Source organism: Aphanomyces invadans, assembly GCF_000520115.1.
Source record: "Aphanomyces invadans strain NJM9701 unplaced genomic scaffold supercont1.17, whole genome shotgun sequence".
NCBI lineage: Eukaryota > Oomycota > Saprolegniomycetes > Saprolegniales > Verrucalvaceae > Aphanomyces > Aphanomyces invadans.
This window is the reverse complement of record NW_008580162.1, coordinates 1,150,510-1,163,690: the sequence shown is the minus strand read 5'-3', so window position 1 is coordinate 1,163,690 and position 13,181 is coordinate 1,150,510. Positions and strand designations below refer to the sequence as shown.

At 53.1% G+C, this 13,181-nt stretch overlaps 5 protein-coding genes across 40 annotated transcripts; 4 read left to right on the top strand and 1 right to left on the bottom strand.

Moving 5' to 3' along the window:
- Positions 1-529: 529 nt before the first annotated feature.
- Positions 530-3,000, top strand: H310_08496 (hypothetical protein). Of its 33 annotated transcripts, none has more exons than XM_008874244.1 (8): positions 530-766; positions 816-947; positions 998-1,117; positions 1,171-1,571; positions 1,633-1,707; positions 1,792-1,902; positions 1,955-2,020; positions 2,088-3,000. In XM_008874244.1, the coding sequence occupies exons 1-6, from the start codon at positions 632-634 to the stop codon at positions 1,898-1,900; spliced, it is 972 nt and encodes a 323-aa protein (XP_008872466.1). In that variant the 5' UTR covers positions 530-631; the 3' UTR covers positions 1,901-1,902; positions 1,955-2,020; positions 2,088-3,000. The 33 variants fall into 33 exon arrangements, with proteins under 33 accessions (XP_008872466.1, XP_008872455.1, XP_008872464.1 ...); XM_008874233.1 differs by having other exon boundaries at positions 1,171-1,587; XM_008874242.1 differs by having other exon boundaries at positions 1,955-3,000.
- On the bottom strand, positions 2,242-4,214 carry H310_08495 (hypothetical protein). 3 transcript variants are annotated; one of them, XM_008874231.1, is made up of 7 exons: positions 4,089-4,214; positions 3,809-4,025; positions 3,541-3,757; positions 3,208-3,477; positions 2,888-3,137; positions 2,734-2,847; positions 2,242-2,685 (listed from the first exon to the last, which is right to left on the bottom strand). In XM_008874231.1, the coding sequence occupies exons 1-7, from the start codon at positions 4,178-4,180 to the stop codon at positions 2,388-2,390; spliced, it is 1,458 nt and encodes a 485-aa protein (XP_008872453.1). In that variant the 5' UTR covers positions 4,181-4,214; the 3' UTR covers positions 2,242-2,387. The 3 variants fall into 3 exon arrangements, with proteins under 3 accessions (XP_008872453.1, XP_008872454.1, XP_008872452.1); XM_008874232.1 differs by having other exon boundaries at positions 2,734-3,137; XM_008874230.1 differs by lacking the exon at positions 4,089-4,214 and having other exon boundaries at positions 3,809-4,062.
- A 924-nt stretch (positions 4,215-5,138) lies between these two features.
- H310_08494 (hypothetical protein) lies at positions 5,139-6,878 on the top strand. Its single transcript, XM_008874229.1, has 7 exons — positions 5,139-5,243; positions 5,291-5,376; positions 5,429-5,559; positions 5,610-5,985; positions 6,050-6,287; positions 6,330-6,443; positions 6,485-6,878. The coding sequence occupies exons 1-7, from the start codon at positions 5,161-5,163 to the stop codon at positions 6,762-6,764; spliced, it is 1,308 nt and encodes a 435-aa protein (XP_008872451.1). The 5' UTR covers positions 5,139-5,160; the 3' UTR covers positions 6,765-6,878.
- A 417-nt stretch (positions 6,879-7,295) lies between these two features.
- On the top strand, positions 7,296-8,288 carry H310_08493 (hypothetical protein). The gene has a single exon (XM_008874228.1). It carries the CDS (start codon positions 7,618-7,620, stop codon positions 8,209-8,211), a length of 594 nt encoding a protein of 197 aa, XP_008872450.1. The 5' UTR covers positions 7,296-7,617; the 3' UTR covers positions 8,212-8,288.
- Positions 8,289-9,025: 737 nt separating this feature from the next.
- H310_08492 lies at positions 9,026-10,433 on the top strand. 2 transcript variants are annotated; one of them, XM_008874226.1, is made up of 2 exons: positions 9,026-9,794; positions 9,837-10,433. In XM_008874226.1, exons 1-2 carry the CDS (start codon positions 9,077-9,079, stop codon positions 10,043-10,045), a joined length of 927 nt encoding a protein of 308 aa, XP_008872448.1. In that variant the 5' UTR covers positions 9,026-9,076; the 3' UTR covers positions 10,046-10,433. The 2 variants fall into 2 exon arrangements, with proteins under 2 accessions (XP_008872448.1, XP_008872449.1); XM_008874227.1 differs by having other exon boundaries at positions 9,026-10,433.
- Positions 10,434-13,181: the final 2,748 nt, after the last annotated feature.

Below are 13,181 nucleotides of genomic sequence, written 5' to 3'. Positions count from 1 at the left end.
TACGTTGGCACTGCACAAAGATCAAACTCGACACGGCATGATTTACAACGGGGGTCCGGGGGAGCACGTGGCGTATGGCGATCAAACGAATGATCGCAATACCCCTTCACGCATCCACTGGAGCGCTGCAACATGCTCGAATCGTCCATGCTTCAGGAAAACACACACACACATCATGCACGTCGAGAGCATGAACAGCAGTATGGGATGGCTGTCCACGATGTCGTCGTCGACAAAAAGTACTCGTCGCCGAACCAACATTACCCATGTCCCCCCATCGTGTCGACCTGTACTCAAAGGAGTAGAAGCTCGCCTCCGACTCCACTGTACGAGTGGGCATCATGAAAGGTAGCAGTGCTCGAGCCGCGCGTAGTGGGAGCTGTTCATGCTGTGCAGCGTCGAGTAATCGACAAGATATCGATGCTCCGTTCGGTTGGATTAACATGTCAGGATGAGAACATGACGAGGACGAATCTATCCTGGTGCATGTGGCAGGTGTGCATGGAAGCGAGCCAATCAAAAGCGACCGCAGGGCCCGAAGACGACGAACATACGACCGAGAGCTCTCTGCCGAGACCATTTCGACCGAGACGGTCGCGCGGCCGCAAGAGCGCCACGCAGCGAGCGTGCTATGGACCATCCGTCGTCTCGCTACAGCTTCGTTGCGGCCATCGACGTCATGTTTGCCATCGTGGCGACGCACTGGCTCTGGTGCATTCGACCGCTTCCAAAAACGTACCTCTCCGAGATCATCTTCCCAGTGCAGGTCCGTTGCTGTCCCCATTGTGGTACTTGACAGGTTTTCGTGCATGCAGTTGTGTCTGCGCGCACTAGCTTCCCTGTGGCTCGCACTTGTGACGGTCATCACGGCCTTGTACTCCATTTCGTGGGGGTGGCCACCCGAGTTGCCATCCGGCACGTTCCTGGCCGCAGACAGCCTGGCATGGGTGCGCACATGCATGTCCAGACGTCGCGCAATGAATACTGAATCAACTAGGGGATGTCCACGGCACTCATTTGGATGGAGCACCGACGGAGCTTGCGAACGTCGCCGTACCTGCGCGCGTTTTGGATTCTGCGGTGGTCGTTGCTGACAAAATATCTCTGGGGTGTCCTGGTGCGCCGTGCGCAGTTGCATGGCGTTGTTCTGACAGGTTCTTCTTGACGCAGACCAACGACGACCCAGCGGCTGTGGGGTGGACATCGCCCATGGTTTTGTTATACGCGTGCTTGTTTGTGACCCACTCGATCCTGGCGTCGGCGGGGGTGTGGCCCACGCGGCAACTCACCACGTCGTCGCCCGAAGTTCTCGCGATGGCCCGCGCGCGCATCAAGTCGTTCAACGGCAAGTCGTTTATGAACCGACCGTTGCATCCTTCCAGTTGGGTGGCGCACCGCGGTCAGGGTCCTGTCCCGGGGAGCTACGGTTCGTTCGGACAAAGCAGCACGGCACCACACGACGGCACTCCATCCCCTCTGCCAGGCCTGGCACACACGCCCGTCGTCGTTCGCGTGCCAAAGGTCAAGATTTGTATTCCAAGCTGGACGCTCTCGCGGCGGTCGGAAATCTCGTACGTGTCGTACAAGGTTCGATGCGTTCGCCGCGCCAAGAAAGCTCGCACGTTCTCGTAGGTTCTCATCTTGTCCGAGGGCGAAACGTGGAGCGTCCGGCGGCGGTACAGCGACTTTGCGCATCTACGAAGCGAGGTACGTTGCCGCTGGGGCGGTGCTGGCGCGCGGGGTGCATGCCGACGCTGTTTGCAAGAGATGGCGTGTTGAATGCACTTGTAGCTGCCACACTGGATCCGGTCGGGCGCGGCATTTCCTGACAAGTCGCTATTCAAACGGTTCGACCCCAAGCGGATCGATACCCGTCGCGCGCAACTCGAAGCGTTTTTGAATGTAAGCCCCACGTGGATGCTTTTCACACCGAATGAGACCGTCGTCCATGCAGCATGTCGTGGGCCATCCAGACTTTGACGCGCAACGGAGCCTCGTCCTGTGCGATTTTCTCGACTTGGTACAGTCGAATCCGTCGCCCTCCCCACGCTGCTCTCCGACAAGATTTTTTCACGGGTATCTGGTAGGAGTACACTGCCGACCCCAACGACTTTGTCGTGTAAATTGGTCGAGCTCGCAAGCGTCTCTTACGAATAAAACGTCAAGAGGTTGAGTCGTCCGTCGCGTTGGCGGGGGTGCGTCTGTTGCTTCTGATGTCCTCTTCTGCCGAGGTGCTTGGCCGGGTCACGTCAGCCAAGGTGGCGCCTTAGCAACATGATGAAGCTTCTAGTGTGTACCTTGAAGGTGTTAAGAGCATACTTCGTGTATTTATTTGGTTTGGGTCAGGGTGGAGAGCGGGATGGATCGACGTCGGTGTGGTTGGTTGTTCACGCCAGCTTGACAACGGCCGACTTGGCTTGTTGCTGGAGGCGGCGATGATGGCTTCGAATGATCGGGACGAGGAGGCCCTCGATGGCGACGCCGACGACGTAGATGACAGCCGTAATGAAGAAGCAAAACCGGTAGCCGTGGCGTTCGATCAGATAGCCCCCAACAACGGCGCTGCCAGAGTACGTAAACTGGGTGAGGCCTTCGAGGGAGTTCCAACGTCCACGCAAGTGCTGGGGCACGTAATCCATCAACAGCGACGTGCGCAACGGCTCCGAGCATCGCATAAAGCCGCTCCTATGTCGCAAAAGCACATGAGGTATGGCCACCGACGAGTCGCCGCACCGTAGCAAAAACAGCCCGATTTCGACCGGCAACGGCGTCACAAATGCCATCGCACCAAGACATAGAGTGGCAAAAATCCTCGTCGCCACGACGGTTTCGATTGTTCCTGTGACCCTACGCATCTCGTTAGACTCGCTCAAGCAGAATGGCCTACGTGGACACACGCTGGGTGAAGTACGACAAGACTACGATCAAGAGCGGCTGGACAAAGTACAAAATGTTGACTTGCGACGGTGTGAGGCCGTAATCGTGTTGAAAAAACACTGGAAAAAAGCTGATCGTCATGCCCGCGCCATTGCAAATGACAAAGTCGGCAAAGAAGAGCAAGTACGGCACATGACGCGGACCAAAGCACAGAAATGTGTTTTCGTTCGTGATGGCGCTGGTCGGGGACGCCACGGACTCTAGAATTGGAGTTAAACCCACGATCATGAAGCACCGGAAATGTGAATGATGGCGCAAAAATGCGCGTACCAGAGGTCAACGTGCTCGTGGCCGCGGGTTTCGGAGACGCACCAAGCAACTTGGAAGACTCTTTCGCCGGGGATTTGGACAAGCTGGTTTCGTCGTCCGTCACGGCAAACTCCAGCACACCATCTTCATCGACAAAGGAGAGGGCGCGGGGCTTGAGGGTGCATGTCTGGGTGTAGTTTTCATACGCCAAGTCATCGTTGAAAAAGTAGAGCAAAACGAGGGGCGGAACGCCAATTATAGTCCCGAAAATGAGCACGTATTGCAATCCCACTGACGCCAATTATCCGTTATGATAAGACCAAGGAACACGCATCACGACGGAGACGCACGTACCGAGGTTCCACGAGTCGCCGTAGATGAGAAAGAAAATAATGCAGAGGCCAGGTCCAGCCACCATGGCAGTGTTCATGAGCATGTGCTTGATTGTGATGGGAAATGATCGCTCGCCATTTGGGATCGAGTCAGCAAACAAAGCTTCCAACGCCGGTCCTTGCAGTGCGCAAAAGATGCCCCAAAATCCAAACGCAACGTAAATCATCATCAAATGACCCTGCGCAACACGTAATATCATGCAACATTCAGAGAGACGACCGTTGTTTACCATGTAGAACGCAATGACTGACAAGAGCGCGCAGAAAACACCAAGCACGGACGAGATTTTCAAGATCGTGTCGCGGCGAAAGCGATCGCACGCCCAGCCCCCTGGAATCGCAGCAATCATTTGGACAACCCCTTGAATGCCCTTGACCATTCCCACGGGTTCGTTCGATTGAGTCAGCACAAACACATACCCCGACAGCACTTGCTGAAAGATAATGCTAACACCACGTCAACAATGCGCACGATTCCATCACGATCCATGGCATCGTGGGGATTCATACCTGCGGCAGGACCAAAACGTGATGGTAAACAGGTACGAGAGCTTTACGTTATGCTCGGCGTCCCGTGCGTACGTCCATAGCTTGCCCAACATCCTTCACCGCGGCAGTTGTCGTGATGGTTCCCTGGCGAATTTGAAAATGGCAACCATCCCACCCTTAAGCACACCCTCAAATGTCACACCACATATCGTCACCATTGTCATGTGATCATACAAGCATCAAGTATATCAACTGAAACGGCTGGAAACCCGAGCACCCAAAATGTCATTGGGCCGTTTCCAGGAACTGGCACATGTCCAACGCGTTGACGACAACGACGACACCTCCACTTCGTACTCGTGGCCATTCCTACGTGCCTTGCATGGTGCAGAGCCATACGAGCTACCTCACGTGCACGATGGCATCGCACCATTCGCTATATCTCTGCTGGTAGTGCGACAATGACGACGGAAACGAACTCCGTTGCTCGACCTCGGAACATCATGGATGTGTGCAATGCAGCTGACCAATCAATTTGCAGGATGGCTGCGAGTTTCCTTATATCAAAGGTAACACCCCCACGGTATAAGGTCACGTGGCATGGTCGGCTGTGGAGACATCCACGCGTGCAGCACGTGACCCAACGGTGTGTATTCGAAAACAGTTTCGTAATGTCTAACTTGTCACCGCAATGAGTTGAGGCATCGACTCGATGGTGAATCCTAGCTCTCATTTGTGTGGGTGAATCGGTAACGTCTGTTCGATGTGGGGTGTTAATGTGCTGATTTAAGGTGTTTATGGCGCCAATTGCATCAGCGCATTCTCGTGCATCCGTTGAAACTTCCATGGTGATCAGCATCGACGCGACTTCCTCGCGGTCCACATCTCGAAATTGGCATGAGTCAGAGCTATCTTACATTGTGTAACGTGCATACCTTCCGACCATGGCGCGAGCGTGCGTTGAAGAGGTTCGCCTTCTCACCAAATGCAATGCTACTCGTGAGGCAGGGGGTTGTTCCCATTATCCGTATGAAACCGGATATTGTGACCGTTCGAACGAGAAGATCCAACCGGCACAACACCTCCAGCCAAGATGGCGTGGCGCTACCTGCAGCAAATGGATCACAATGTGAAATTGAGTTTTTTGTACACCCTGGCGTTTTGGTCCTCGCGCAGGTACATGCGAACTGTGTGGCCACCAGCCGTCTGATCGCCATTGGTAGCATCGTGTTTGAACAGATCTTGTCGGGCTACGTGTTTGTGCTTACGTCTTCGAACGAGCCTGTCGGGTACATCAAAGGAGTGCAAGGTAGACGTCGGCGATTTAGCGGGATGTCCAATTCACTTTGAGCGTACTGCAGGCATTGTGCAATTGCTGGTGGCCATTCCAGGGGGATACGCCAGCGACCACTGTCGCCGCGACACTGTTCTGAAATGGTCTGGCGGGATTGGTTTGTGCTGTGCATTCCTCACGTTGTTTGCGCTGTTTATGGTACTGTCGACTCTGTTCCGTGACTCTCGAAGGACTCAACTGTTGAGTAGAATCACATGCCTCTCTTGTACGTTGTGTTTGCACTGTGGGGGGTTTTCTTCGCATTGCAAGTGCCGGCGCTTGAAGCGCTTTTCGCTGACTCGGTTCCCCAAGGCAAGCGAGCCTTCCCAATCACGATCAAATACGTCTTGACGACTGTCGCCACCATTGTCGGTCCGTGTATCTGCGTGGTACTATTTCAAGTCGAAGGGGACACGTGGAACTTGTGGGAGCTGCAAATGGTGCTGATGGTTGGCATGGCACTTGGGATCCCGCCGCTCTTTTTGCTCTTTTTCTTCAACGACGATTTGGCTTACGAAAACAGCATCAAAGGTGACAAAAACGCCGAGCCCAACGAAGCACAGCCGCTTGTGCGCGTCAAACCAGGTGCGAAGACCTGTCTTTGCCTCCATGACAAGGGATTCCCTTTCATGTGCTTCTCTTTGTGTAGATGAGGCATCGTTGGCAGCGGAACACAATACGTTTCTGTGGTTTGGCCCGCGCCATGTGCCGTACTTGCTGTTTGCTTCGGACTTCATCATTTGCAACGGCGCGGGCTTGACCATCAATTTCTTTCCCGTCTTTTTTCAACGCGACTACGCGATGACCCCGTCGGAAGTGAACGTGCTGTGGGTGGCCCAGCCCCTGTTGGTCGTCGTGCTGTCGCTCGTATGTCAGCGCTGCGCCACGTACGCATTCAACATCTGTTCGTGGACTCATGGTTCGTGCAGGTGGTGCGGCGACATTGAAACCATTGTCGCCACACGAGTTTTTGCAACAGGGTGCCTCGCCCTGATGACGTACACGACGCCCCTGCGCTTCGAAGTTGGTCTCTTTCTCCTGCGGTGCGTGGCAGCCATGCTATGTAGACTAACTTGCCAGGCAGGAGCGGGTTCATGCGATGCTCGGAACCGTTGCGGTCGTCTCTCCTCATGGACTATGTGCCACAGCACTTGCGCGGCCGTTGGAATGCGCTGGAGGGACTGACCCAATTCACGTATTCTGGAAGCGCTATGGTCGGTGGCTACCTCATCGAACGCCACGGATATCGGTACTGCTTTCTCATCACGGCGGCCATTTACGGTGTCGGGCTCTTGGCCGAGTTGTTGCTCGTTCCTATCATCCGAAACGATCCCAAATCACGGTCGAAGGAGCGCAACCACTAGATTCCTCGTGCTCATGCTGCACAGCCATTGGAATAAAGAAAATACCACCTTTTGTGCAGCTCCGGGTGGCCACGCATGGCCATGAATCCCTCCCACGAGTTGTGCAGAAGGCACTGCAAACGGTTGCAAAACTCCCCCTGGCCATCGATCATTCACCATCACTCACATACACGGCTGTGTGGGAAAAATCTGCCCGAGTGGCCGCTGGACCGCTGGCCTCTCTCCCATCGATGGCTTGAAGAATGCAGGGCGGAGGACACATGTCCACCGCATCGTCACGACTGCGCTCGCACTGGCGGCATTTCGTTTGGTCACTGACTGATCCTATCGTCCAGTGTGCATCCGCACCATCATTCGAATATGTTCGCCGTGGGGTGTTTTTGAATCGACATGTCATCGATTTCTTGTGGCTTGGACGGGCTTGGTTTCACCCGTGGTGGTTCTTGTGGCGGGCCAGTGCCACCGCAACAAGCATGCCGCCAAAGCGTGATGGACAGACGTGCCACACAAAAAATCTCTCGCCCTACGACCCACGCTCTCACCCGACCTCGTACGACAACACCAACCACCATGTCTAGCCGAACTACTACGACCACTACCACCCAATCCACAGCCCCATCCACGATCGACACGTCATGTTCCTCACGACAGTCGATGCCGTTTTCGTCAGCCGTCTCGGCTGGCGTCAATCGGGAATGCTTTGACCCGTCCAACGATTGGGACGGATTGCAACTACAACGCTATCATATCAAACTCTTCCGTGTGTGTCGTGCTGCGGGGTCAATTCAGCATCCGGCTGTGGTCGCACCTGTTGGTGGACGAATGGCTCGTCAAGTCTCCATGTAAGGTGGCAATGGTTGTGGAGCAGCTGGAGAGGAACCGTCGAACGACAGCGTTTGCTCTAGGCCGCGATGCATCGCTGGTGTACTGGGAACCCAACGCGGGGGGGCGGAGCGTCGTGTCGGAGGCGCTCTCGATGGAGTACATGCACCAGCGCTTCGGCGCCATGGACGTCGTGACCGAGATGCAAATTGAGTACTGGAGCCCCAACTGGAAAAAGGTCGACTACCTTTGCACGATATACGGCCAGCGCATTGCCGTGAGTGTGACACGGGCTATGAAGTTTCACAAGAACGCAGTCTTCACCACGTCCGACGCCCAAACTTTGCTGCGGAAGAAGCTGTACGGCCTCGTCGTCGCCAAGGCGGGTGTGTGCAATGCACAGCGCTACACCAAATCGGTGCTTCACATTTGGTGCCAAACCACGGCCATTGCTCGGACGTTGGCTATGTGCCACGGCGCGGTTGTGGCCGACCTTGATATCGTTGAGAACGTTATCTTGATCGCGACCGTGGCCCGCGAAGAAGGCATCTTCGACAATAATTTGGTCCTGCTCGACCCTCAACAGATTGGAGCGCTGCAGACGTCCCCACGCCACGATCTGTGAATAGCGTAGTGACCGAAATGTGTGGTCAAAGGCCAAAAAATGCTCTGTGTTAAACATCAATTGCATTCCTGATCGAAGTAGTTCCGGCTGTGGGACGCATCGATAGTGAGGACTTAATCGGCGTGATGGCCTCGCATACTGTTCGCCACTACCGCAACCACCCACGACAGCAAGCCATTAGGTGGACCTCGGTCATTTCGCCGCAGCGAAACGTTGGCACTCCCATCATCACACGTTCACGACCATCAGGTGTACCATGTGGTGGATAACACAATACCCAGGGATTACCACCGATCAGGTTTCGCGTAGCCTTGGCCAATGCAGCCTGCCGTGTGCGACGCAGGCATATCTGGGCATGGTGTCCCCGGCGTGGATGCACACTTACAGCGGCGTCGACCTCTTCATCTTGACGATCATTCTCGAGGGTTGGTGCCGGGAATTCAAACAGCCAAACCAATGTCGATAAATTAAAATTCCATAGGAAAATGCAGAAATTCAACGTTGACATTTATTGAATTATTGAAAAAAAAACGCGCACAACGAAGTACTTTTAGCAAAGGTGCGAATAAAAGTTTCAACCTACAACAAGAGAAAGCTGCATATTATTACAGCCCACGTACTGTAGAAATAAATATCTCAGGCTGAGAAACGCGAGATTGGCTATTTTTTCACATTTTTTTCCTGCTTCAACTGTCAAAATGGCTAAAAACGTGGCGACAATGCCAAAATTTTAACCCGAACATCCAAAAATTCACCAAAATGCCCAACCCTCGTCCCTCCAAAATTCCAAAAAGCAGCTCAGTTTTAATTTTCACTTCAACACCGCACTGTCTCGAGCGCGGCGTGACCTTTTCTTCCCGGCTGCATGTGGACGACACCATGGAGTCACCGTGTGTATTTCGCCGTCATGACATGTGCATACTATATCGAGTACTGCTACGAGCTGTTGTGGGAGTTTCTGGAGAGCCCGGGTTCGTGGCACAAGTACACGGAAGTCGGACCCCTGTCGGACGCCATCTATGGTAACATCGTACTGTGCGTGGACAACAGCACGGGCGACGCGGTCGCGATCAAGCGCGCGAAAGCCGTCAACTGCAAGTTCCGCCGACCTGTCTCCAAGGCCCTGCATCACATGGTGGCTGTCTACGAAGATATTGAAATGGAACGCACGATTCTGCGCGACTTGAACCATGTCCACGGCGGCCACCCTCACATCCTCAAGCTTCGCGACGACTTTCTCTCGAACGGATATCACAACTTCGTGCTGGAATACTGTCCTCATGGCGACCTCATGGACTTGCTCCTCGCTCAAAAGCGATTTTCTGTGGACCAAGCTCACCGCTTCCTTCGGCAAGTTGCGTCAGCCGTGCACTTTATGCACACGTGCGGTTATGCCCATCGCGATTTGTCCTTCGAAAACGTGTTTGTTGATGCAAAGGACGAGTGCAAGCTCGGCGACTTTGGACTCGCTATCGGCCTACAAGCGCGTCCACGGTACCCTGCTGGGAAACCTCGGTACACAGCACCTGAAGTGTACTTGGGGCAGCCGTATGCACCAGGCCAAGTGGACGTGTGGGCACTCGGTATGATGCTATTTATTATGATCACGGGTGAGCCACTTGCAGAAAAGGCCGTGTCGACCAATTCAAAGTTTCAGCTGCTCGCACAGTGCGGTGTCAAGCACGTCATAGCCACGAATTCGACCTGGCGTGCTCTCGTCCCACCAATGTGTGTCGACCTCCTCGGGCGCATGCTCATATTGGAGCCTCAGAATCGCATCGATATGGGCGCCGTTATGATTCATCCGTTTGTAGCGACAGATCCGCCGCAGTAGCTCCCTAGCCTATTTACGCTTTTTTGTTTTAACGTTATCATCGATGTGTTTGCAGATCGTCGTCGAGCGATTTCTAGCCAGTGGATGGTGCGTGTACCAGTAGAACCAGCCCAACGTAGCACCACCGCCTCCCAGCACTCCTTCAAAGATGGGCTTGATGAAGCGGCCACTGTTGTGCGAATTCGTTTACTTGCTCGAACACTCAGTCGCCCCATTCTCCCTCGACTTCGAATGCATTTCCAAGACTCTGGATCGTTCGATTCGGCCGACCAGCTCGTCCAGCGGATGCCAGTTGGAGCTTCGGTCGATCTCGCCTTCGCCATCCGTTTGACCTCCTTCGCACTACGTGGTAGCAATCGCGTCAATGCATAATTTGCTTCCTTCGTCGTCAATTCGTTCATTGTATGATTGCATGACGGCCGAGTGCTGAAGGTTGTCGACGAACCGCGTCCTCGACGTCATTCGAATGAGCAAGCGCCGACGCGCACGGCGTGTTCAGTGAGACAAGAGGTTCCTTGTTGACCACATCTGAATCTGGTCGTGTCTGGCGCAAGATACAAAAGCGTCTGCGATATGCTTATCTAGCTGATTGCACGATTTTCGCAGTAGCATTTGCAAGGCGAAGGCACGATGGCCTGAAAATAACGTATAGTCCGCCACAACTTCCGCCTCGTTCATGTGGCATTCACGGCGGCTTCGCACACCACTTGCCGAAGATCGAATGTGGGGTCAACTTTCCTTTGGCGCAGCGCCACCTCCCCCAAGAGGCTGCGCAGTTGAGTCTACCTGCAGCATCCATTCCGTGTTGGGTCCCAAGAACTTGAGGCAGCGATCGGCGTCGCCGACGTGGATGGGCAGAAGAATACAACAAATAATCGAGTAGAATCCGATTGTCGAGTACGGACGGGCAGGATCAAGAAATCGCTTTGCCAAAATGCAGTGGGTGTACAAAGATAAAATCAGCCTCGAGAAAAATAAAACAACACTTGGCAATATAAACTTGTCCCCTCGATCGATGTGACGCGGATTGGATAAGATCGGATGATGTCTGTGCGCAAAAACTTAACATACGACATAAATCCAACGAATAGTCTTCGCACCCATGCGCAATCGCCGCCAGCGTCTATGTTGACGCCTCCGACTACAAGCAACGACGGAATGGTTCGCCCATAGGTACTTCGAGACAATCCTCAGTAGCATCAGCTGATTGGACAACTTCGACAGAGGGTTCAAAATATAGCGAATCAAAATTTTTAGAAGATAAATTCGCGATACAGTGAGGTCTCTCATTAGTGCACGCGAGATATTTTTCAAGGGAATATTTACATTCAAAGGTTTAATGGGGTGAGCAGGACCTGTAAAATTCTATAGAACAAGCGAGCGAATTGTTGGAGGGCAAATACGAGTGGCCTCCATGCTTGCCACCAGCTCGAAAAAGCCATCGTCAAGGATGCTGGTATGACGCCAACAGTTTGATATCGTCGAGGAGGTAACAGCGCACCAAGCGTCATTTGCCCATTGAATGGCACGAGCAAGGTCAACGTACAGAAGCTCATCGACTTGCTCCTTGCTTAGGCGCACGAACTCAGCAGCGTCTTGAAGCGCATCGACCTTGCTGACGATGAAGTCTGTCCGAATGCGTTGAAGATGAGCCTTGAACGAGCGAATTACCGCAGCGTCCAGAGACTGCATATGGGCGGTCGTATTTGGCGGTAAGAACTTGACCGTGACGTTCGACAATAGATGATCGTTTTGCTGACCGTAGTGTGGCGAGGCATTGTCCAGTAGTAGCAATACCCGGTGATCCGTTTCACGTATCTCCTCGTTGAACTTGTCCAGCCAGCGTCGAAATATTGGTGAGGTCATCCACCCCTTGCGCGAGTTCGTATAGTTGAACTCAGCGAACTCCTCCACCGATAGGCTGTTGAAGCATCTAGGCACCCGAGCACTCCCAATGAACAACAGGGGCTTTTTGTGCGGACCATCCGCATTGACGGCAAGAGCAACAGTGAGTCTCTTCTTGTTGTCTTTGCGTCTGGCGACTTGCTTCGAGGAAACGGAATTTCGGCTGACTGGGCAGTAAAAGTAGGTGGTTTCGTCCAAATTGTAAATGTCGCGCTTGGCAAAGTCCTTGGTTGCATCTTGAAGAGCAGCACGACCAGCCTCAACGTCGCTCGGGCGAGCCGATGCCGCTTCACCATGAACTCGACGGAATTTCAACGCGCGCCGACGTAAGAATTTGGTGACGCAACACTTCGATTGTCGTAGGGACCTGAGGCGTTTGGTGGCCGTAGCTTGCGAGTTGACTTGTGACAACATAACGTTGCGAATTCGTTCTGCATTGTATCGGATTGTGTGCTGAGTTACTATGGTCAAGCTTGAACGCTCGCAAAAGCGAATCCATTGGAGCAGTTTTTGCTCAAGTTCGGGGGACGTGACTGGCTGAATTGTTTTACTTCGCGGGCGCTCATGGACAAGACATGCTGTGGGTGGGCTTCCAAGGATCAACCGCATGGTTGACTTCGCGGGTGCCTTGGGAAGTTTGAGCGTTTCGTGGGCCCACGTCGCCAATGCACTCAGACAGGTGCTTGTTTTGAGCATAATATTCGCACACTGCACACTTCTGCGTTAAGGTCATGCGCACTCGGTCAGGCGTGACCACCATGTTGGCTCATCACGTGGAATGTGCGGCAATGAGGAGTGTGTTTGAATTTCGCGCTTCAAAGTTTGAAAATTTGCTAAAGACACTACACCAAGAGGCAAAACTCTATGAGCTGATAATGCATAGAATCTCCTGAGGTATTTGTTTTGAGAGCGTGCACTTATGGGAGACCTCACTGTATCGGATGAAATTTTCAGGTGTATTAAAATTGTCGGGAGACGTTGTACCGTTTGAATATTAGAGTGATTTTGCAACAAGAATCCATACTACTCTGGTCGGGTATAACTGTCAACGATTTTTGAGAGACTTGATCAAATTTTAATGGACATTATCTATATTACTACATGTACTTGATTTGGAGAATTCAATTTGATCACGGCATTGTCAACGATAGAGTCCTCACATTCCAGGTTGAACGATGCCAAGTCTTCGATTGTCGAGTCTTTTTTCATATGCACGAGCTTATAATTGTTA